The sequence below is a fragment of the Eupeodes corollae genome, chromosome 3, assembly GCF_945859685.1.
Source record: "Eupeodes corollae chromosome 3, idEupCoro1.1, whole genome shotgun sequence".
NCBI classification, from domain to species: domain Eukaryota; kingdom Metazoa; phylum Arthropoda; class Insecta; order Diptera; family Syrphidae; genus Eupeodes; species Eupeodes corollae.
In genome coordinates this window covers 52,853,949-52,878,839 of record NC_079149.1, presented here as the reverse complement: position 1 = coordinate 52,878,839, position 24,891 = coordinate 52,853,949, and the positions used below count along the sequence as shown (strand labels likewise).

Genomic DNA, 24,891 nt, shown 5'->3' with positions numbered 1-24,891 from the left:
ATTTATCTAGTTTAGAGTAGTAATAAGTAATTGATTTATTTACATTAAATTACAAAAATTGTATACAATATTTTGAATTTAAATGCTATGGCTATGCCGTCAGCAAGGTTGACAAAAAATATGAATATTTGAATGTATGTTTTTATAAATTTAATAGAATTCTGTTATTAATAATAATCTATACTTTAAAATATCTTTTAAAAATGTAATTAATTGTCTCTTGTAAGGTAAGAGTATTTTTCACGAAAAAGTAGCGTCTTTGAGTCCTTGTTTCTCAACTCTTATAATAGAAGTTTTTTTTCGAAAGTCTCATGTTCTGATGGTTGCTGCAAACTTTCATGTTGCAATCAGCTTCAGACTTCAAGGTGTTTGTCGGGAGTTTTGGAAGTCCTGTTTCTCAATCATATGGTATAACTCGGTGTATTCAGGGGTAGGTTAAAAAGTTTCTTTATGAAATACCTGTACAATTTTTCGATTTCTTCATATTCTTTTGATCCCCAAACCTGAGCAGCGTGCAAGAGAGTAGATTTCACTACTGAATTAAATATTTTGAATATTATAGTAAAATTAATTTGTTTCTTGGAGAAGATGTTTTTCCATGTAAAACTTTTCAAGCTTCTTGGCAGCAGTCTTCGTACCCCTGTAAATCTCTCAAATTACTTTAAGGAACTTTGAATAGTATACCAATTTGTGTCAGCTTATAAATAAGAGCATTCCTATTGTTTAGGTCAAAATCAGCGTTAAAGTCAACGAAAAGAAGAGATATAAACAAGGTCAATTCGTTTTTCGAATCCACAGACGTCAAATAAATTTTTTTATTCTTGAAATATGCGATAGAAAAAAGTTGAGAAATCGAATACTTAAAGTGTATTCTAAGAGTTTTGACACCAAAAACCACAAATTTATATGAGAAATGAGAATACAGAAATCTCTGACATTTAAGAAACGTAAACATGCCAATTATTAGAAAGAATTTTGTGTTGGTTTTTTTACTCAAAATATGATATTTTTACATTTTGTTTCAATGGACAAATTTGAAGGATCATTATTTTCTAGATAAATGGTAAATGTTACCCTAAAGAAACTAAAATTTGTTTCAGCTTTTATTTTTGAAAAAACGAACTGTTGAAATTAAAAAAAAAAAAAACAATTAACAAATACCAGGAATTCGAAAATCACTATTTTTGAATGAGTGATGGTCAGAATTTTGAAAATCTAAGTTTCAAGCCTCTACTTCTTTTTCTTATCGAATGTAAGTTTTTTTAAAATTGTATTTTTATTACCTTCAATACTACATATCAACATTTTATTGCTTTTTTTAATATCTCTTGCACTTGTACTTATTATTTGCTTTGCACTTAACACTCATTTATTTTTTACCGTTTTATTTTCTATTGAATCATCCACTTGAAAAGTTGTCATCAAAAAGTTTAGCATATATAAAATTGTATAACATGAGTGATTTCCATGGTGAGGTTATTTGGCCGTTTCACTTCATATATTCAACAACTTCAAATATCATAGAGCAAATATGGAGAATTCCATTTATTAATAATTGGGGAAAATGTATGTAAAATAAATTTAAGTTATAAAACTTAAATAAAAAATATTAAAATTTGTCCAAGAAACTTAAAGTTCAGTGAAGTCTGTAGCCACTTCCAGAGAAAAAGACAATATTCAGAAGTGGAATTTTAAAATTAATTTTATTTTTTTTTAAGTTGGTATGAATTTACTAACATGCTAGTTCAAAAGTCAAACTTTTTGTCCATGATTTTCAGAGAATTTTCGAACAGAAGAAAAAGTTAATTTTAAGTGAACAAATTTAAAATTAAATATATTTAACAAAACTAAAAAACTGCTCGTGTGATTGATGCAATGAATAAAACCATTGCAAGTCCAGACAATGATATCTTACTAACTCCAGAAGCAGTCGTTTGTCTTGAATTACAGCCTTCTCCATCTTCTGCTAAGCACAATGAACATGCGTCATCTGCTAGACACTCAAGTTGATCCTTCACATGCAAGGAACATCCTCGCACGGTAGCACCCTTGTACGATTTGGTGTAGCAGTAGGAATTTGGAGCCGTTGGCATTGGACACTGCGTTGGATTTAATGCGTTCAGATTACTGGCGCATTTTTTTCCCTAGACAAAGAAAAAGATTTATTAATTCCTCAAAACTCTCGTTAAATTTGGGTTTAAAATTTGAAAAATAAATGTATGAAAATTTTTTTGAGCAATTTACAGAACTTACATCTTGGTTTCTTTCATCGCATTGATAACATTTGAAATCAATACGTCCCTTATTATTGCATAAGCCTCCAGTGCAGACTTGACATTCAGGGTTATTTGTGCTATTGCATTTCTTTCGCAGCTCAACTGGAATATTCATTAAACATCCTTTTGCAACAACGGCAACTACGTTAGAAAAAAAGGAATAAAATTAAATTAGTGTTCCAAAAATATAAAGAATTAATTTACATTTATCAAAAATTATAGCGCAACTATCCAAATTATCTTCACATGTTTCAAATTTAGTTTGTATGGTTGTCCTTAAACAATTTATGCCTCGACATGAGTAACATTGTATTCCTTGAACTGATATTGGTGCAATGGATAAGCAATAAATGCTTACAAAAGTTAATAGAATACAAAATTTTGACATTGAATTGCTGATATAAGTATAGTCAACAAGTCGCAACAGAAAAACTGATAGAAATGAATTAAATGCAATCTTTTGTAAGTTGAAAATCAATGCACCCTTGGGTAAATCAAATAACTCTTATCAAAACATGATTTTTTGTAATTCAGTATAAATAATATATCTAGTTTCTATCTGTAGTATAATAGGTCTTGTATTGGATTTCTGCTGCAAAAATCATTTACTTTATTTTTCATTGTGATGGAGTGAGTCCTAAACCAGGCAGATACCTTTGCTCAAAATAAGTCAATAGTCTTTTTTATGTATATTTATTCTTTTGGGGTTTTTCATTGAATCCAATGATTGGAATTTTTCGTCACAGGTTAGCTATAGCTTTTATTGCAAATTTCAGTAACTGGGCAAACATTTCCTGATTGGAATCAAGCATTTGAGGCTAGAGTTGATCATTAAAAGTAATATTAAGAGGTCAGTTTCATTCTGACAACAAACATAACAAATTTGACCTTTTTACTCGCTTTTAAATCACGAAGCTGAATTATTGATTACGAAAACCAATAATAGCTATAACTTGCCTCTAAGCCATCAGTTTTTAAACTTTGTGATCTGAAACTTTAAATCTAACGCTATGTGGTTAGCTGTCACTTTTGAAGTTTTCATCTTTGACTAAAAGTGGAATAATATACTCTTTAACAACGCATTGAAATTTTTGAAATTCACTAAGAAAATGGTGAACACTTTAAGTAACCGTTTCTCTTTGCTAGAAAAGTTTCCTGAACGTTTCATTTCTCGAAAAGATCGTCACATTTAATCATCGGAATGTTGTGATTTAACAACCTTATTTAGTTTTCCCTAGTACCAAAAACTTTCCACAAACAAATCTTGAATTAACCATTCTACGTTTTTCAATAGAAAAATTACATTTCCTGTTTTGGCAACTATTTGTAGGAAAGAGACTCCTATGGCTGGGTTTAGTTCATTTTAAAACATCAGACTCATTTCAAATTTTCAGACTCATTGACATGAATTCATAATTTCTGTGAAAATATTGTTACCTTGAATTTCATTACATTGAGTTTCTGGCACAGCTGGTTTCGGGCTAATTTTACAAAACTTATCGTTCCCTTATTGAATTCGCACAGGAACTCGAAAAAAATCAATTCACAAAAAAGAACTCTACTTAATTCAATTTTTTGGAAAGAAATCTGAAGATACTTATTCTAAAAATGATAAAATTTTCAGTGGCAATGTGAAATTATACCTTCTTTTATTTTACCTAATCCAGATATATCTTTAAAGATCAACAATAGTACTTAATCAATTCGAGTTATGTAAGCCAATAAAAAAGTATGTCCAACTCTATACAGTTGTCCATCTACAAATAATAAACTTAAATTTAATCCTTAAGAAGAGCCTTTGTTCAATGATGAAAGTAAAATGCAAAGTTTTCTTAATCTTGTTGAACATATCCTAAGGTTCTGTCCCAACCTAGAAATTTTAGGAATGTTAGCGAAGAAATGAGGCTTACAAAAACTCTTAACCCATGAGAGCAAGTTCGTTCGATTTAGATGTGATATTAAAATACACTTTAAACTCATTCAAATGTTTTTTTCCTATATTTCTAGTTAGAAATAGGAAAACCAAAGTTTTATCTTAAGAATTGAGTATGTTTTTTATCTTATATAAATAGGTTCCACTTAATGTACGTACATACATTTTACATACTAAATAAAAAACTATAATATTTAGAAAACAATACATGTGTTTTATTTGTATAATATAAAATGAAAAATTGTGAGAAGATGTTGTTTTCTATTTTAACTGCGGTCTACTCGTATTAAAATTTGTTTGATTGCATCAAGACCATTAAGCATTCAATAGAGAAAGACTGTTCTGTCTAGAATTATACTAGTTATATACAAGAAGAATAGTTGTTCTATAAAACTAGAAACCTTGTTCAAATAATTTTAAATAAGTTTAGATGACTAACCAATAACCATAGACACTAAAAATGACGATAAAGATAAAAAATATGTATTACTATATTAAGAGTTGTTGTTTTTCAATAAACATCTCTCAACAGCATTTTTGTCAGTGTTTCGGACGGAGTCCAAAACATTTCAAAATTAATTTAAAGGATGGGATGTTTATTTTTAAAGCTTTATTACTAGGAGCAAGTTTGCCAAGACATTGTTGATGGATTGCTCAAGGGGTACTGAGGTTAAGTTCTTAAATTGGCACTGGATTTATTAATTACCGTCACTTTTCCATCGTTTCGTACAAAATAATTCCAACAGAATCAAATCTCAGCCCTCAAATGACTAAATGAAATGGATTTTCCGTGCCTCAGATTTGGAAATTTTGTGTGTTAACGAAGAATACAAAATGAAAATTCGCCATGCTAGAAAATCATTTTCCAATTCAAGCTAACTTTAAGGCCCAACCTGCCAAACGACAACGAAGAAATTGGTCGTGTTGATTCAATTGGACCTTATAATAAAAGGGTTCGAGATACAATGCGTGAAATTTTAGAGCTCTTGAAATCAATAATAAGTTTTGAAACCCATATTTTTCACTCTTCCTCTTGTTTACGCACCCGTACGAAGATGAAGACAACTAGTGTTTTTCTCTAACACAACAATCTCACAAAATGTTTGCACTAACTATCGTACAGTAGTAACTTGTTTCAAAAAAGGGGCTGGAATGCGACCCACACTGATAACTTCCCATCCCGTCTGTCGATTTGTCTTGCTTAAAAGTTTGTAGGCTTTCGTGTTGAGTTAAAAAAGTCAGTTGAATTATTCTTTAAAATTTTAAAATTACCAACAATATTTTTCATATCAAGAAATAGTTTAGTTTGAAAATCTAGTTTTGTTAAATAGATTTTAGTCAAAAACAAATTTTTACCAATTTAAGTTGCATTTCTTAAATTTTTACAAATTAGATGAATGAATAACAATATTTTTTAAATGAAAAAAGTATTTTAAAACCAATATCTCAAAGTTTTTAAAAGATATTTGAGTAAAATATCAATTTTTACCAGCTTTAATTCATTTTTTTTGTAAAATAAAAAAAATTGCAAATCGATTGTTGTCAAATTTGTCCCAATGTTAAAAATAATATTTCTGAAAGTGAAAATTAGTTGGAAGCCTTAATCTCAAATTTTTGAAAGGGTATTTTTGTTGGAAATCAATTTTTACCAACTTTTGTTAAATTTTCTTTTAAGTTTTTACTTTTTTGTTAAAAAACTGTCAATTTGATTTTTCTCAAAATGTTACCAGATGTTAGAAACTTTATTTTTTGTTGCACATAATTGTTTTGGAAATAAAATCATTTTTTATACGTAAAATTTTGGAGGTGGGAAATTTTTTGTGTCAGTTTTTTTTTATGAAAAAAAAGTTAATTGGATTTTTTCCAAAAATTTACTGGTTTGGTATCACAATATACAATATAAAATTTAATTCAAGTCTTTATCGTCATTGCTTCGTGAGATGTTTAAGGTTTACCAAATGTTCGCCCTTTTGTTCAACTGCTATGGTAAAAAAAACCACCCATGCAATTTTTTCCATTATTATCTGTATAACAAAATCTATTTCAAACCGACATCTCTTCAGGTTCTTGAGCTATGGACAACGACGAACGTATGGACGTACGGACGAACGTACACACGTACGCACAGACATCTTTTATTTCGACTTTAGGGACCTTGAAGCTTCGAAAAATGTCAACATTTTCAATTCTTCAAATCAGACCCTAAAAAATGTCAGGCAATCGTCATCAGTAACACTGCAATAGATACTTCTTATTTCCCTAGTATTGAACTTGAGGGGAAAACGTTAAGATACGTTAGAACAGTTAAGAATCTTGGGATTGTTTTTAACCAGAAACTTACATGGGACGATCACTTGACTTGTGCCGTTGGTCGAATATATGCTGCTTTGCTGGTTTTATATATATCTGCCTGTTGTCTTCCAGTTTCAACAAAAAAGACTATAGCAAAATCTCTTGTCCTACCAATACTTTTCTATGGCAGTCCCATTTTCTGTGCCCTTGACAGCGCTAATAAACGAAAACTTCAAGTCGCGTTTAATAATGTTGTTCGCTTTATTTATGACTTGCGACGGTTCGATCATGTTTCGATGCAAGCAAGTAGTGTTTTCAACATGACCTTAAACAACTACATAAACTATCAAACTTTGAGATTTCTTTTTAGACTTATTCATACTAGATCTCCTGAATATCTATACGAAAGGCTTAGGTTCCCAGTATCACAAAGAAGTGATGTTCTAATTGTCCCTTCCTTTAAATTCAGAAATTCAAAACAACAGTTCTTTGTACACGCTGTTGCCCTATGGAACTCCTTGCCTGCTAACCTGGGGCCTTACTATATGGAACTCGATTCTAAAGTAAAACTGTTCGAATTCGCAAAATCGGAACTCTGTAATTCTATAAGCAAGATCTGAAAACGAAACTCGAACAGCTCTAGTACTGCCAAGTCGTTTTTTGTTTTAGAACAAATTTGGTACTACGTTTGGATAAAGTTAATGTCAAAATCTTGCGAATTCGGAAATAATCGTTCTACGTCAAATGTGCTTGCGAAAAGGTCGATCGAGGAAGTTTTTTTTTTCAGAATGTAAGTAGTGTAGCTGATACCTTGATCATATTGGGAACAGAAGTTTGCCTTTGGCGAATACTAAGGTGCGTTGAAATTTGGTTCAATAAGAACATGAATGCATCTTTTGAAAGGCGGTAATTTTTAACAAAGCTGAAATAATATAGATTGGATTAAAAATGCGTTCAATAGATTCTCAATATGGGTATCTTTCTCGCTAAGCTCCATTATGTTGGAATTGTCTCTGATTCGCCTTCTTTCTATTTGTTCAATTCGTTCCGGAGTTTCTTCAGAATCTAACCAAATTGCGACACTGTCCATTTGTATTTGTTTTTATTATTGTTTTGATTGATTTTGATCACGAATATTAATTGACTTTTATTCACAGAAGATTTTTGTTTTTTTTTATCTAATGTCACACACAACGAGACTCGTTCGAAAATCGGAAATTTTGTGGGAAATACTTGGTATTACCGGCATCCGATTCTATTTTTCGACTTTCGAATAGAATCAAAAGTAGAATCGAGTTGCATAGTAGTGCCCCTGAGAGGGATACACAGCAGCACTCGTTTTGAGAACTCTTTAAAGAACTTATACAAATGCTGAAAATGTTTCCAAAATAAAAATCACTTTGTCTTAGAATTAAAAAATGTATGTTATTTAATTTTTCATCATGACCATTTATCTAAAAACAAATTTTCTCTTAACTTCAAGCAAATTGTAAATTTAGCATACTAATTTGATTCCTTTTTTAATTTGATAAAATTTAAATCTGAACATAATAAGTATTAAAAATAAGACTCTATGTTTTAAAATGCTTAATGATAATAAATAAATACAAACAAAATACAAAATACAAAAATACCCATTACAACAACTTATTATGGGAAGTTAAAAATGTGTGATTTTGAATATTATTTTGGGTTTTTAACCCATCGACATCGCAGCCATCCTTCAAATGTATTTTAAATTGATAAAATACTTTCACTTTTCATTTTTTCAAATAAAAAAGTCTGAAAAATTAAAAATTGTGAAACGCAATTTTACTTTGCAGGATATAAATTTGTTTGCAAATTTGCAAAGTGAAAACAAAAAGTGCTAAGTGAAATAGGCCACTACTTTATTTCAGGAAAATTACAAATTCGTGTAACGACATTGCATTGGCAACAAAATATACAAATATTTAATTACAAATATTGTTCAAAAATCTGAAAAACAACTTGGTAAATTTCTTTGTTTGCATTTTTTTGTGATTAAAACCTTAGGAAAATTCTTAATAAAAGCCTTGAATGGCTTTTTTTAGATTTTTTCTGCATTTATGCCATTTTTTAATTTAACACATAATTTCTTTGGAAAAATTTGATGAAGTACATGAAATGATACATGAAATATTATGTACATATGTATGTGTAAATGCAAACATTTTTTTGCAATTAGTCATCAGTACAATATAACAAAGTCAATCAATATTAAGTGCACTAATTCAGTGCAATGCAAAAATAATGTATTTTAAACTAAAATAAATAACTATGAGTTCCTGATAATAAAGGTCATAAAGATATCTAAACCAGTGTATTTTTAGTTGTGTAATTATATTTTTTATCATATAATATGATTCCAAGTAAACATTTATTTTAACACGTATTTAAGTAAATTGTAACCTTGCAGTACTTATTACAACTGACAATTCAAGTACAAAGTTCATTGTTAATCATTATGTTAAAGCACTAAATTTAAATAACAATTCCATATTAAATGATGTTCCGGGTACTTCAAAAGTTAAAATCATTAAAAAAGTAAAAATAAAGGGCAACTAAAATGTTGGTATCAAAATATACAACAAACATTTCTTCTTCTTTGATTAAGAAAGAAATTTCAGCCTTAGTTTGAACTTTCAAATTTTATGCAGTTTAGAAAAGTTTTGAACAAAATGATTACATAGTTGATGTTCACAAGCTTACACCAAAGCTTAAGAATTATAGTTTACAATTCAGTTAAAAAAAGTGCGTATACGCCACAGCGTGTTAATTAAACTTTCCAACTTGTACTCAAAGGTGCTGCAAAAAGCTTTCTCGAATGGACTTTAAACAAATACAAAATGATAATATTTTTACGACACTTTATAGACGATTGTAAATCTTTTAAAATAAATGAATTACTATCGCAATAAGTTGCTTTGAAACAACATATGATAACTGCATTGATCAAAGTATAATTTAATTCAATTAATTTTTACCTCTTTCTTAAATTGAAGTCAGATTGTTTACCTCATACTTATTTTAGGGAAACAAGGGGAAAAGAGTATTAAAAAAAAAACAAAAACAACACGCAATCGCCATGAGAAAGTATAGCGTTCTAAATAACATCAAAATAATTACACCCTAGTGTAGGTAAAAAGACAGAAAGATGCCTTCGCATAAGACTAAGACTCATGCATCTTGAGACCAGACATCACAATTGCACCGTAATGATGTGTCGTGATCCATGTTACACGTTTTAATTTATGTTCTATCGTGCAACCATTAAAAAGTTGCACCTTTGTTCCTAACCTATACCTACATTAGATTTGGATCTTTTATTGTTTTATATGTATTATAATTAGTGTCCTCAGAGTTTCTTGAACCTTAATACATAGCCTCACAGCATATTGATGTTTGTTTTTTCGTTTTTCTTTTTTAGGGTGGCTTTCGGTTACAACTTCTAGACGAATTGGACCGTCCGGTACTTGATTTGACACCACACGTCAATGGATCTGAGTTCGTGAGAACAGATGCCACGTAAGTTTGACATTTATAGCAAAACATAAATTTTTGTTTAGATTTTGGCGTGTTTCTAGAGCTCAATCATCAGAAGTTCAACTGCCAACAAATTTCACCTGTCATAATTGTACCATTCGATTGTTGCGACAAGCTGATGAATGGTCAAATGGTTATCGCTTTTGGTCATGTGCTGATGTAGATATCAAAGATCGCAAGACATTCCGTCAGCTATGCTCGGGCAATGGAAAGTATTTTGGAACTCGTTGCAAATGCAAGGACACTTACTACGGAACTTATTGTCAATATAAGGATGAATGCGTCACTAATTCAGATTGTGGGGCCCAGGGCAAGTGTGTTGATCTGAAGAGTAAATCATTGCCCCGCAAACAGTGCTATTGTAATTTTGGATGGTGGGGTAATGGCTGTAACAAGCGATCACCCTACAAAACTACTGACTTGGACCTCTCTATGCATACACGCAAAGAGCTATCACCTGACTTCAATATGTACTGGAAGCTTCTCGAAGAACAAAAAGAAATCGAAATAGTTTTGCAAGTGAAAGGGTCATCTTGGGTTGGTGTGGGATGGAGACCAAGGAATTTAACACCTGAATGCAAGAATTTCCCTCTCATCAGAGATATTGGGGATCTGACGACGAGTTTGGATGGTTCAGCGTCGGCTGAACCTGAACCATCATCAGAACCTGAGCCCAAGTCCGAACCGGAACCAACATCTGAACCAGAGCCAAAATCTGAACCTGAGTCAAAGTCAGAACCAGAACCAAAATCCGAGCCGGAACCAACGTCTGAGCCAGAACCAAAGTCCGAGCCAGAGCCTAATTCAGAACCAGAACCAAAATCAGAACCTGAACCGAAATCCGAGCCTGAGCCATCATCCGAACCCGAACCCGTATCAACAAGTAAGACAAAGCGTGTTGCTGGAAATAGGGACAGTCCAATAATGGATGGAGTTACCTCCGTTGCAACAAGTGTTTCATATCGTGTCAGTGCTCAATCTGGACGTAGGAGAAGAGATTTATCAGGTAAGATATTGCTTTTTTCTTTTCTTAATTGCATTGTTTTTCTTTTTCACATGCACTTGGCACACTTCCGAGAAGTAGTGTAGATTGCACAGACTAATTGATGGAATCATAGTTTAATCCCTCACATTATATGCACTTAACACGCTTTTAGATGTAGACATGGATAACGAATCTGAGTCGGAGCCGATTACTGAACCAGAACCAGAACCAAAATCTGAGCCTGAACCAAAGTCTGAACCAGAACCAAAATCAGAGCCTGAACCAAAGTCTGAACCGGAACCGAAGTCAGAGCCTGAACCAAAGTCAGAACCGGAACCGAAGTCGGAGCCTGAACCAAAGTCTGAACCGGAACCAAAATCTGAGCCTGAGCCAAAGTCTGAACCAGAACCAAAATCTGAACCGGAACCAAAGTCCGAACCAGAACCAAAATCTGAACCTCAGCCTGAACCTGAGCCTCAATCAGAACCCGAACCAAAATCTGAGCCAGAGCCTAAATCAGAACCAGAACCGAAATCCGAACCAGAACCAAAATCAGAGCCAGAGCCGAAATCTGAACCTGAACCAAAATCTGAGCCCGAGCCTAAATCTGAACCTGAACCAAAATCAGAACCGGAACCGAAATCCGAGCCCGAACCAAAATCTGGAAAAATTATAGCCAAAACTAATTCTGCAACTCAGTCTGAAGGTAAGTTTGCACTTGTTTGAATTTTATGTAGATCTCCTTCACTTATGACCACAATTCTAGTTTTGGTGAAATTTTATAAGGGTAGCTTAAATTTATATGAATTTTTAATAAATTGTTTTAAATAATAATTAAATATTATGTTAAAACTAATTTTATAAATTTCAGCTCCATCAAAATACAAACTTAACCCATATACTCCACGTCATGACTTCAATCCCATGGACTGTACAGACATTGTAATTGGAACAGCTCGAGAAATGACAAGTCGTGTTGGTGATTATTATACAAGAGATCGATCCACACCAAGACTTGATGAATTTTGGGGTGGCGTATCGGATTTAACTTTAGGAACTGGCTTTGAGCTAAATAACATGACAACCATAATTTTCCGAAAGAAATTAGAAGCAAAAGAACCAACTGATCACACATTAGATGATGATTTAACGCATGTTATTTGGGCCAAGGGACAAGAGCCTGGTAGTTATGTACATGTGCCACCATCTGGTCTTGAAAAAGAAGCTTCCTCTGTGAAGGAATTTTATCAAGCCGATGAGTTAAAGTATCATGGACATCAAATGCAACGTGGCGTCACGCAAATTAACTTCTTTGGTAAGATTTTTTATCTAATTTCATAAATTTCAGTTTTTTGCTCAAATCAAATTTATTTTGTTGTTGATTTTTCACAGAAAAAGAAAAACAGCCCGTAGCTACTGGTAATAACATCAACAATGATTGTTTTGGCCACTGGAAGCATCCACCAACTTGTTCGCCTGAGGAACACAATTGTGAATATTATGCATCTTGGGAATCATTAGGAGAACAGATGCGCTGGCACATCGAAACAACAAATACCCAGACATGGACCGGAATTGGATTTAGTAATGATGAGAGTATGTCTCAAACTGATGCAGTTATTGGTTGGGTCGATAAACAGGGCAGACCGTTCTTAATGGACACCTGGATAAATGGATATTCTTCACCGAAATTGGATGATCAACAGGACATAACTAATACGTCGGGACGTATTGAAAAAGGTGTAACCATATTGGAATTTACAAGGAAACGTATAACCAAGGATGTGCAAGTGAGTATAGTTGCAAATGTAATAACGTGGACCTTTAAAGTTGGTTCTCTCTTAGGGTAGGGTCGTAAATGTTGTTTTTGACAATTATTGGCAAATTCAGCGCTGCCATCTATCAACTTTTCAGCTAAGTAGCATGCCCCCTTAAAAAACAAAAACCCCCAACAAAAAGTTGTCAATTATGATCTTATCTTAATTATATTATCTTAGCGTATCTTGCCTTATTAGTTATGGAAATTAGAACTTGACATTATGTTTTAAAAATGATTTCGGACAAGTGGCCGTTGCGGCAATCGGGCCGTATGTCAGAAATAACGCTCCGAATATTCTCTTTCAAGGAGTCATAACCCCACAAAAAATAGTCCAGCGGTGTTAAATGGGAAAATCTTAGAGGCCACGACACAATAGAATCCTTCAATAATACTGTAATACATTTTCAGTTTTTGCAAAAAAAAACTGAGCGTAAATCAAGTGACAGCTGTCAAGATCAAGAAAGCCAATTTTGAAAAAGTAAAGTGAGATTAAAAACCACAGGTCTAAAATAAACACTCGTACTATACTTGCTTACTTACTTAAGGTGGCGCAGTAGTCCGGCCAGCTCGGTCTCTAGCTAGTCTCAAGTTTCGCACGCTAAGTAAGTTGAGGTACTCTCCCACCTGCACTCCACCTGAGACGTGGTTTTCCTCTAGTATCTCCTCGTCCCTCGTGATCTATTCGAAGACCTTTCAGGCTAGAGCTTTGATTTCCATTCGCCCTACACGACCCAGCAATCTAAATTATTGAACTTTTATTATTCTAACAAGGTTAGTGTGGTGGCTTTACAGCCCTACAGCTCGTCGTTGTATTTTCTCTTTCAGTCTCCATCTATGCAGACAGGACCAGAAATCACCCGAAGAAATTGTATTTCAAGCGTCCTAATACGTTCTCATCGTTCTTTGACAGGGTTCAGGCCTCAGTGCCATAAATGAGAACCGGGATGATGAGTGTCTTATAGATGGTGATTTTAGATGCTCGAGAAAGGACTTTACTTCTCAATTGTCTTCTAAGAAGAAGGCTGGTGTTGTTGTCTGAATTTATAGCGGTGCCTAGGTAGACAAAGTCTTCCAAGCTGCGTCGTTCGATATCCTTTTTTGATGACAGCATATATGTACATACTTGGTCTTAACCTCATTGACCACTAAACCCATCGTGTCCGCTTCCGTTGCAATGCTCAAAAAGGCTCCACTAACATCACGCTATGATCTTTCAATTATGTCAATATCATCGGCGTATCCAAGAAATTGGATAGACTCCAGCTTTGACGGTTAATTTTTGCACAATTTTTTCTAAATTTGAGAGGGTTGCTAAAACTAGACATTGCTCTGTTTTGCTCTAAAGATGCTGTCGTACGCGGCTTTGAAATCGATAAAGAGATAGTATCGATTTGAAGTTCCTGGGTTTTTTATAAGATCTGCCGTATTGTGTAAATTTGGTCAATAGAGGACTTTTCTGGTCTGAAACCACCCTGATATGGACAAATTAGACGTTACATAACCTGCAAGTTTTATAAATTATATTTAACTAAATTTTTGTGTTGTTTCCTCCTTTTCCAGGATTATTCATTTACCGACGAAAACTGCTATTATCTCTTCTTCCCCGTTATGGGAGGAGCTTTTAATTCCGTCAACAAGAAGATCCGAAAACACGAACAAAGACTACCAGTATCCTCGAGTAGGATATGTATTAAATCATGTGGAATTGGTATAAAATATATATATGTTTTTAATTTGTATTATTAATGTTAATATGCTTTTTATATTTCTGTTTTAGAACTTGAAATGGCTGCAGCTGTCTCAACAACTCCAGCTCCAAATCGCTTAATTTATGCTGTCGGGGTTAAACTTATGAATTTAGCCGAATCCTTTGAAGCTCCACAACGTGGAACTACTGAATTTAATAATTTAGCTTCGACAATTTCTGATTCTTTCAAAGGAATTCTAAATGAAATTCCAGGCTACCATAAGACCGATGTTGTAAGCTTTGAAAAGTAAGTTCAGACAATTTTTGTCCTGAGTTTGGGTTTCTAATTTGTTTGATTCACATTAACAGAGATGGTACAACAATGGTAGCTAAACTTCAAGCAATTTTCGACAAAGACACTTTAGAGAAAACTGCACAAGCAGCAAACTCAAAAGACTCGGAAAATGATATTGCCGAAGGACGATCTATTCGGGCAGCTATATTGGAAGGAGTTGCATCAGGAAAAGTTGGTTCACTGACAGTTGATCCACAGTTTTTGGACTTCGAACCATTAGAATGTAATTTTGTCACATATATTTTCTTATAACTTTTATGAAAAAACTAAAATTTACTTTATTTTTATAGACAAAAGCAATGCACCTTCTGAAGGAGAAACAAAACTATCTTTCTTCGATTTATCAGAGACACGTCTCTACATTGTTCTAGGATGTATTGCTGCTCTAGTTATAATTGCTTTAATACAAGCCTTCTGTACAATATATAAGACCTCCAAAAAGAGCAACTCTCAAAAGGTACGAATATTATTTTTGAAAAACAATATTTTAAAATTTTGAGCTTAGTGTTTGTAATTAATGTAAATTATTATTAAAAAAAAATACTAACAAGTATTAAATAAACAATACTCATATAAAATAATAACAAACTTAAAATAATTATCTCAAAAGCTTGTTTACGTTATACCCGATGAATGGAGGATTTATCAGCAGCAGCTCCATCAGCAACAACAACAACAACAACAAAATCGTTACTATCAACCACCAACAAGTGTTCTTTAGATAAAAATGAAAACTAAAAAAAAAACAATAATTTAAACAATAATACTCAAAAAAAATGCTGCCAATGAGAATAAATATTTTAAGAATTTACAAAACTCGTACAAAGAAAATACTCCTATATATTTTACTTGTTGCTTATACATTTATATAAAACTTAATGGTGCTATCTAACTACTTTCTACTCCACAATAAAAATACAAATATGGGTAATTTGTTTGTCCTTTCTTTATCACTTTTTTTCAAACTCAGCCAGTCAGCATCTTATGCCTTCTTTCTTTATATTTACATAAAAACAATCAAATATCTTCTATTTAAGAGAACACTAACGTGTTTAAAAAAAAATATTTATTTAAATTAAATTCATGATATTGTAAAAGGATTCTTGAACTTTAAAGATCTGCATATATGTGATTTTTTATGATAGATACGATTTCGCGATTTTTTTTTGTGTTAAAGAAATACATTAATATTAAAATAATCGACATAAATAAAAGGGATAAAGGACCAGAGAAACTTAATCCTTTAGGAGCTACTAATTCCGGACAAATAGCAATTTCCAAAATCCAAGGAAGTGACAAAAAACCTTCCCTACCCAAATGTTGAACAAGTTTGAACGTTGGGAGCATAATAAATTGATTTCTTTCAAAACAGATCGTCAGATTTAGATTCAGGCTTATCCATTTTAAGGTTTCAAAAGTAAACGTAAATAAAACTAATAGGTATCAAATATATGTTTTCATAATATTTCGTTTTTATTATAAAGTTTGAACATTGACATTATATGTGAAAGACTTCATCATTTAAATGACAACCACGCGAATAGCTACAAGCATCGATTCTTTTGACGTAATTTTCGACCACTTTTTGACACATATTGGGCGGTATCTCATTCATAACTTGACAAATGTTGGTTTTGAAATGCTCAGGAGTTAAAGTTTTATCTGCATAAATACTGTCTTTCGCATTGCACCACACGCAAGAGTCCAACGAGGTCTGATCTTGATGGCCAGTTGATATCACTACGACGAGAAATTGCAAACAGGAAAAAAGTCGATTATTATATGACCTTAACGTTCCGAATTGACAGTGACAGTCGTTCCATCGTCGTTTTCGAAGAAGTAAGGTCCAATCACACCTCCAGACCAAAAATTACACCAAACACTGACTATTTGTGGATGTAATGGTTTCTCTTCAATTACTTGAGGGTTCCTAGAAACCCAAATACGACAAATTTTGTTTATTAAAATATACACCGAGTGAGAAGTGTAAATCGCCGTCCACCGCCTTTTGTTCAAGCACCCATTCTACGTATCTACAACGTTCTGAATGGTCAGCTGGCTTCAATTGTTGTGTGAGCTGCACTATCTCTCCTAATTCCTGAGAACGAAGAGGATCGATATTTTCAGTGGTACGAGCAAAACGATGACGCACAGGCCTTACAATTCCTGTAACCAATGTAGTCTCTTCAAATTTCTTCACAATTTTTGCCAATTGCTTGCTTATATAGTTGGACGATTATGTAAGGCGCCAGTTATAGCTATCATTAGATTTCATTATTGAATTCAAACATTGGAATTTTTTTGACAGGTCGTTTATAGCTATCCTTAAATATTTCTGTCATTGAAAAAAATTCCTGATTAAAATCCACCGAAAAATTTTTACTGACAGAAATCTGTCATTAAAATTGAGTGAAATTGGAACACAAATTGGTGGAACGATTCGTTTAACTTTTGAACATAAAAGTATCAGCTGTTCAGGAAAATGAATTTCCGCCCAAAAAATTGAAAAATACATTTTTAGAGAAAAATTACTGTGCAACTACACTTTTTTTTTTTAAATTATTAGTGTGATTTCCGATCGATCAGTATTTAATTTTCATTTCTAATCAAAAGACAACACCGTCAAATATCGATTCAAACATTTTTCCGGATCGATTTCAATGATAGCTATAACTGGCCCCTAAAACATTTGCTTTGGATGGTCTAGAACGTAGATTTAAACACGAATTCCAAGAATATTAATTTCCCAAAAAACAGCAAAACTGACACTTTCATAATGTTTCTATTAAAGTTTTAGAGAAATTATGTACTTAAATGCATCTTTTTCCTTAAATTAAAGAACTAAACATGTTTCTCTCTAAAATTTGTAAGTTTTGTTGACTCCTTTAAGATCAGCATCAGCTCCAATCTACGAGTATGCAGACTAGTAACAATATTAATAATAGACTCCCAAAAATTGAGATACGTAAAAAAGCCTGAAAAATCTTTTTAACAATTTACGAGTATGTTTTATTTTTATTCATGAAATGCATCTTTAATCTTGAAATGCTTTTATATGTAGACAGTCGTCAAAAATAAACAGTTTGATGATATCTTGCTGAGCAACACTGTTCTAAAATGATCTGATGTCTAAAGTTGTCACTTAAGCCCTTGAAATATGTAACTGTAAGGTTAAGATACACATTATGTTATTTAAATTTTGTAAGCCTTTTATAGAGAACATTCAAATTTTTAGCAGTGCTCATCTTTATATTAAATGGCCTGTTGCGTTACAGCCCAGAAACAATTTCGCTGTAATACTCGAACTTCTAGGAATGACTTAATCAGTTTACCCTTGAGCTCAATATCGATAGTACATTCAAATAAACTGATTCTTGTGTCCAGCCGCACATGAAGAATATGGAATGTTTTGCATAACTCTGTTTTTCGCTTAAATTCTGAGGTTCAGAACTATAAACAAATTTGGAATGGTATCTTATTTTAAGTCCTTCCCTATTTTTCAAAAGCTCACACTGTGTTTTAACTATGTTTAATTCGTGTGAATTACAAAATACAAATTACAACTCTGAAATCTTATAGTTTAAAATTTAAGATACATATTCATATGTATAAATTCCTTAAACTGATAACTAGCATAATGATTAAGTCTTTTGTTAAAGAAGTTTTTAGGTCAAATAATACATTTTTTTAAACTACGGCAGTTAGATTTTTGTACATTATAAAGCTTAAAATATAACTGACAGTTTTTATGCTGATAATGCCGCTTTTTAAATCAATCAATCTTTTTTAAACATAAGAAAAATATTGTATGACGTTATAATTTAGAAACCAATCGCGTTTTTATGTGACAGTGGAGATAAATATGTATATTTCTAAAGTACAGTTAAAAATATTAGTTTTATTTTTAGATAAAAGTGGACTGTAATAAAGATAACTATTTTCGTTTGCTATTTTAACCGGAACTTAGATAAGCAATTATTTTTTTGTTTTATGGGATTATGGTTAATTTTCCAAATTTGTAATTTAAGAAAAAAATAATTTTCTTTTTCATATTTCTTACAATTATAAAAGAATATAGACTTTCATGTTTTCGAAATTGGGAGCTTTAGTTGTTAAATTTTAATAACTCTATAACTTTTTTTTGTATAAATATTTAATTATTATTGCATCAACATATTCTTGAGAATTGGTAAAATTATAAATAATTTAATGCTTTACTAATACCAATATGGTGATAATTTTATAACTTTCTTATATAAAGCAATACAAAAAAAGGTATTCTTTATCATAATACTATAAAAATTGCCTCTGGCTTCTAAAAGAATGCAGTCTTTTGTGAATGCAATCTTTAAAAATAATGTGTTTAATTTAATAAGAAGATTGCATTTATTGATTTCACTTTGGGACTAGTAGCAAAAAGACATTTTGTCGGTCCATTCATTTAAAAGCTATCAATTGAATGCAATCTTTTGAGAGTTCATGCATTGCATGCATTCTTTTATACATTCAATTATCAATTGAATGCAACCTTTTGAAAGTTCATGCATCGAATGCATTCAATAATTCATTCCATTATTTTATCATTCTCTTGAATTTTTTGAATTCTTTGCATTTTTTCTATTCTCTGCATTCTTTGCATTCTTTGCATTCTTTTGAATTCCCTAAATTTTTTCGAACTCTTTTACATTGTATTGCTGTTTGAAATCACATTAAACTTAAAAGAATTCAAAGTTGAACTCATCAATTTATTCAAATCAAAATTAAACAAAGAACTGTGGCAAAGTAATGCAAACAATTCAAAAGAATGTATGAATTCTCAAGGATTGTATTCAATTGATTGCTATAGAATGAATGGGATGAAAAATGAATGTTTTTGCTACAAGTGGATGAAGATTGCATGATTTGAAGTCTCAGAGTAAAGTAAATGAATGCAATCTCATCATTGAAATCATCAATGATTGCAAAAAAATCAATGTGCCAGATAGATTTTCCATGGAATTAAAAACAAAATTTGGATATTGATAAAAACTTGCATTCTAAAAAATAGAAAATTAAGATAAAGTAACGAAAAGAACAACCCGGTTGATTCGTAATTTGATTCTGAAATGTGTTTATCTTTATCCTCATCCGATTCTGCTATTTTACTTTCTTTCCATTGGTCAAAATCAATTGATTTATTCTTTGATTTGAAATCAAATCCGCATATCAACATTTGACAGAGCAATACCAATGAAATTCAAATTTATTTACCAACTATTTTGCATTCTTCTTGTTCAGATTTTAAAAACTGACAAATCAATCTCGCTAAGATTTCAACAATAGAGAAGTAGATACTTTTTCATTTAATTTTTTAGGCATAAGTATATTGACTGGTCTGATTTGAATCCCTTAAAGTGAAGTATTCCCTTTAGTATGTATATGTATGTGTTTCTTTCTATTAACATTATTTAGAGCTCAATTATTGTTTTTTTTTAACTAACAACAATTTTCGATTTTAATCTATTTCAAAAATTCAAAAACAAATGCTGACTGGTTGAGGTACGGTTAAACATGCTTCCGATAACTAACAAAATTTGTGTTTTTTTTTCTGCAGAACAATTTAATACAAAACTCTCCTTGGAAGGACTACAGCTCCAACACAAATTATGCCTTCGACCCCTATGGTGAAACAGAAGAGAAACATCTTGGAGCAGGAAATAATACCACCGGAAAGGATAAATCCCGCCACAGGTCATCATCTAACAGTCAACAGACAACTCTGCAAATGTCCCATTCACCCACCAGTAAATCATCTCAATACTACGATGTCAACAATGGACGTTCATCGTCCTCACGATATGACACAAACGGAAATGGTACCCACGACTATCGCAGTAACGGGCATCAAAGTCGTGGCCAACGAAGCAGCCATAACCCAGCGCCAAATGGTGAAAACTACTCCAGGTCATCATACGCCGATAGAGCCTACTCGCTGCCACGTCAAGTGATACAGCAGCAACAACAACAACAACAGCAACAGTCACAGAATACAATGCCATCTGCTGGATACTACACGCAGGATCGTCGAAGTAGGAATCAATCGGAAGATCGGCACAGAAGTCGAGACAGGGATAGTAGTGAAGCGACTCATGCCCGCAGTGGATCTTCCACGGGCACTGACACTCCAGATTTCTACTTTATGCCATCGCAACGGAAATATTCGGGTGAAGTTGTACGGGTTTATGTAGACTATAATAAGAATCCGCAAAATTAAGAGCCAACAAAAATTAAATCAAGGGGGAGGTGAGTTTAAAACGAGTATATTCAATTGAAACGAACGAAAAATTCGAGCGTAAAATGTATTAATTATATAAATAAATGTTTTATGTTTTATTCTTTTTTTTCTAATTATGTGCTTAGTTTTATTTTACAAACAAATTTAGTCATTGTTTTATCAATATGTACTCATTTTATGTTTTTTTTTTTATTTTAGTTATATATTATATCGATGATGATGTTTTAAGTGTAAACAAAATATGTACATTTTTTTATAATGTCAGTTTTTTGAATATTTCTGTAAAAAAGGAGCACACAAAAACATGTAATACAGCTTTTTCGATTTTCAAGGTTTTTGATCGGGATTTACACAAATGCTCTTTAATACTGTTTACATGCAACAGCATCTTATACCGCCTTAGAATCGAATCATAAAAATTCTATTCTCAGATTTCTCACATTAAAACTGAGAAATTTAGTTTGAAATATTTATTAACTGGTCAATTAAAACAAAAACATGGAACAGAATATTACATTTCTTTTGACACTGCTTGACAGTCCTTCACGCTAACACACGAACTGACAATTTATTGGTACTTGACAGTTTTAAGGATTTGTTGTGGGAAATTCTTCATCATCACCAGAACACATTTTGCAAAACTTGAATGTTTGACCATATGGTAAATTCGTTCGTCGTATGTGTCTGTGTGTCAGCCCTTCCCAAGTCTGACATTTCAAAATAAAAAATTACTTTGTTGAGATTGATAGATTACAAAAAGGTTATCGTGATTAGTGATCAATGAACTTTTCCATTGGAAAAAATAAAACAATTTATTTTCAAATTTCAATCTATAGAAATACCTTCTCATTTTCTATTTTGTGTTCCATCATGCAAAATTAATTAATTTATTTTCGATTTCAAATCGCAGTTTGACAGCATTTTAATATGATTTGTGGTTTGCTTCGAATTTGGGATAACATTTTGTAATTAATTTTTACTGTTGATAAATTAAGTTCATGTCAAACTATTAAAGAACATCATGTGAAGTTTGATAACAAATTTGACAAATACAACGACACTAGTTCAACTGACAATAAAGATCAATTGTAACAAAAAAATCAATTTTTAATCGTGTTCCATACGTCACAGAAACAAATCAAGTTGTTGTTTATTAAAATCCATAGTAACCTAAACTGTAATATAAACTGTAATTAATTGCTTTTAGAAAAATATTTAAATAAAATTAAAAAAAAAAAAAAAACAATCATTTTGATATACGAAGTGTCAAACATTCTCTCTTTTTTAATATTTCGCATTAAAATAAATGTCATGAAATGAAAATCTATACTTACAAAAAATATTCTGTTTACTGAAACAAACTTTTTTGTTAATAATTAAAAGTTCAAGCGGACAAAATTAAATTTCTTATAATTTTAAATCATTAAGTATATAATATAAATGCAGATATATTTGTAAGTTATATGTACATGTTTTTTTTTCACAGCAAACAACCAATCCAATAGATATTTTTCATTACTATAGACATAAAACAGAAACATAAAAAAAATAAACAATAAATAGTTTTAAAATATTTACAACCATCCATGTACCAATAGAGAGAAACAAAAGAAAAAAAAACATAGAATTAAGTTAAGCTTATAATTATTATTATTATGATAATTGTTTTCTATTCATTTTATAATATATACACAAAAAAATGTAAAACCAACATATATACATAAATATAAAGTGTCCTTTAACGGTGGCATAAAATAAAGTTTTTTTTTACATAATTAGTTTTTGTTTACAACAATTTCTTAGCTATAATTATTAACTATAAGACGAATGGCTTTATCTACAAAACAAAATAAATACAAAAAAAAAACATACAGTACCTCCCTTAGTTACAATAATAATAATAATAATTGTGTAAATACAATTTGTTTTTTTAATAAAATAAAATAAATAATTTATGTACATTGTATGATATTTTAGGTCAGTGCATTAATGTGGGAAACAAACTTTAGAAAAATTAACCGATTAAATAAATAATTAGATAACTTAATCTAATGATGCACCTACTTGCAAATGGTATCAAACATTATGATTCCATTTTAGGTACTCTTCTTTTTAAGATTGTCTTGTGTACTCGTAATAATTACTAATTGTTTTTTTTTATTTCATTGTTTTGTTTGTAAAATTAAAAAAATATATATATATGTATATCATTAATTTTCTTGGTTCTACCAAAATTCTTTGTAAATAAATTAAATCATTTTAAAAAAATAAACAATTTGATAAATTTAAAATAAATGTTGTTCATATTTGTCTTTGTTTCAATGTGGTTCGATATTGATTAAACAATGTGGGAGAGAAAGCATTTATTTGTATGGTCCAAGGGAAGACTTTACGTACCTTTATTTTTTGTTTCATAAATGCTGACTGAAATTCTAATGTCCGTTTTGATCGAATCAAAAAACCATTTATTAACTTCCCATAGGAAGTTATTGTAATTGGTCCAATTTGTCAAATTGAAAATTTTGACATTTCTTGTCCCTAGAGTAGAAATAAAATATTTTTAGAAAGATGTCTGTGCGTGCGTGTGTACGTACATTCGTACGTTCGCGAAGTTGTTTTCGTCATCCATAACTCAAGAACCAGTAGAAATATCGACTACATATCGATGCTAGAGACTTGAATTAAATTGTATATGATATATTGTAACATGATAATAAACAAGTTATTTTTGGAAAAAAAATTCAATGTATTCAAATACAAAATGTATTAACTCGAATTTTTTAAATGTTTTACAACTGGTAAAATTTTGAGAAAAATCAAATTGTCAGTTTTTTTTTATAAAAAATAAAAACCTAAACAAAACATTACTCAAAGTTGGTAAAAATTGAATTTCGACTCAAATATCGTTTTATCCTATAAGAAATAGTGCTTTTAACATTCAGTAAAATTTTGAGAAAAATTGAATTGGCATTTTTTTTATAAAAATAAAAACTTAAGAGAAAATTTAACAAAAGTTGGTAAAAATTGATTTTCGACACAAATATCTTTTTAAAAATTTGAGATAATGGCTTCCGACTTATTTTAACTTATTGTTTTCAACATTCGGAAAAATTTTGAGAAAAATCTAATTGACAGTTGTTGTACAAAATATAAAAACCTAAACAAAAAAATTAATAGAAGTTGGTGAAAATTCATTTTGGACTTAAATACCTTTTCAAAACTTTAAGGTACTGGCTTTAAACTACTTTTAGCTTTTCAAAAATTAAAAATATTGTCTTCAAACTTTTTTTTTATTTCACAGAAATATTATTTCGATATTCAATATTTTTTTCAAAAAATCCAACAGTCTGTTTTTTCATAAAAACTGAAATCTACAAAACATTATTACGCATATCAACTGACAACAACGAACACCTTCAAGCTTTTATGCAAGACAAATCGACTGACGGAATGGGAAGTTATCAGTGTAGGTCACATCCCAGCCTCTTTTTTCGAATTGTTCAATACAAGTTGTTTTGTCTCTGAAACTTTTTCTCATTCTCATAAATTAACTCCTATCTTCTTCTTCTAATCCAATACATTGTTTTCCTAGGAAAAAAGACTAATTTTTTTGGCAAACTTTCTAAATTTCTGGTGTCAAGAACACAAAATAAGGTTTTTGTTTTGTTTGATTTAACTCCCTTTTTCCTTTTTGCTTTCTTTTGAT

At 31.2% G+C, this 24,891-nt stretch overlaps 2 protein-coding genes across 7 annotated transcripts in view; one reads left to right on the top strand and one right to left on the bottom strand.

Annotated features, from left to right (window-relative positions):
• Positions 1–23,133, top strand: part of LOC129951878 (uncharacterized) — a 137,932-nt gene extending 114,799 nt beyond the window's left edge. Inside the window, exons 4-14 of one of the 6 annotated variants that reach the window (XR_008782248.1) lie at positions 9,950–10,047; positions 10,089–11,071; positions 11,223–11,756; positions 11,922–12,365; positions 12,443–12,840; positions 14,430–14,577; positions 14,647–14,863; positions 14,926–15,134; positions 15,202–15,368; positions 15,522–15,838; positions 20,505–20,643. Coding sequence is in view for 5 of the 6 variants with exons in the window: in XM_056064228.1 (XP_055920203.1) it covers positions 9,950–10,047; positions 10,089–11,071; positions 11,223–11,756; positions 11,922–12,365; positions 12,443–12,840; positions 14,430–14,577; positions 14,647–14,863; positions 14,926–15,134; positions 15,202–15,368; positions 20,505–21,164 (3,858 nt within the window). In the remaining variant the exon portion in view is untranslated. Of the gene's footprint in view, positions 1–9,949; positions 10,048–10,088; positions 11,072–11,222; positions 11,757–11,921; positions 12,366–12,442; positions 12,841–14,429; positions 14,578–14,646; positions 14,864–14,925; positions 15,135–15,201; positions 15,369–15,521; positions 15,839–20,504 lie in introns of those variants that run through there. The other 5 variants (XM_056064230.1, XM_056064229.1, XM_056064228.1 and 2 more) reach the window with 5 other exon arrangements.
• On the bottom strand, positions 1,677–2,732 carry LOC129951880 (uncharacterized). Its single transcript, XM_056064234.1, has 3 exons — positions 2,481–2,732; positions 2,254–2,417; positions 1,677–2,144 (listed from the first exon to the last, which is right to left on the bottom strand). Exons 1-3 carry the CDS (start codon positions 2,662–2,664, stop codon positions 1,848–1,850), a joined length of 645 nt encoding a protein of 214 aa, XP_055920209.1. The 5' UTR covers positions 2,665–2,732; the 3' UTR covers positions 1,677–1,847.
• Positions 23,134–24,891: the final 1,758 nt, after the last annotated feature.

Excerpts from the sequence above, each read along its gene's own strand:
- LOC129951880 (XM_056064234.1), bottom strand. The coding sequence starts at position 2,664 with ATGTCAAAATTTTGTATTCTATTAACTTTTGTAAGCATTTATTGCTTA. Across the intron at positions 2,418-2,480 it reads CGCTATAATTTTTGATAAAT|TTGCCGTTGTTGCAAAAGGA; the intron begins GTAAATTAATTC and ends TTTCTAACGTAG. Across the intron at positions 2,145-2,253 it reads GCGATGAAAGAAACCAAGAT|GGAAAAAAATGCGCCAGTAA; the intron begins GTAAGTTCTGTA and ends TTCTTTGTCTAG.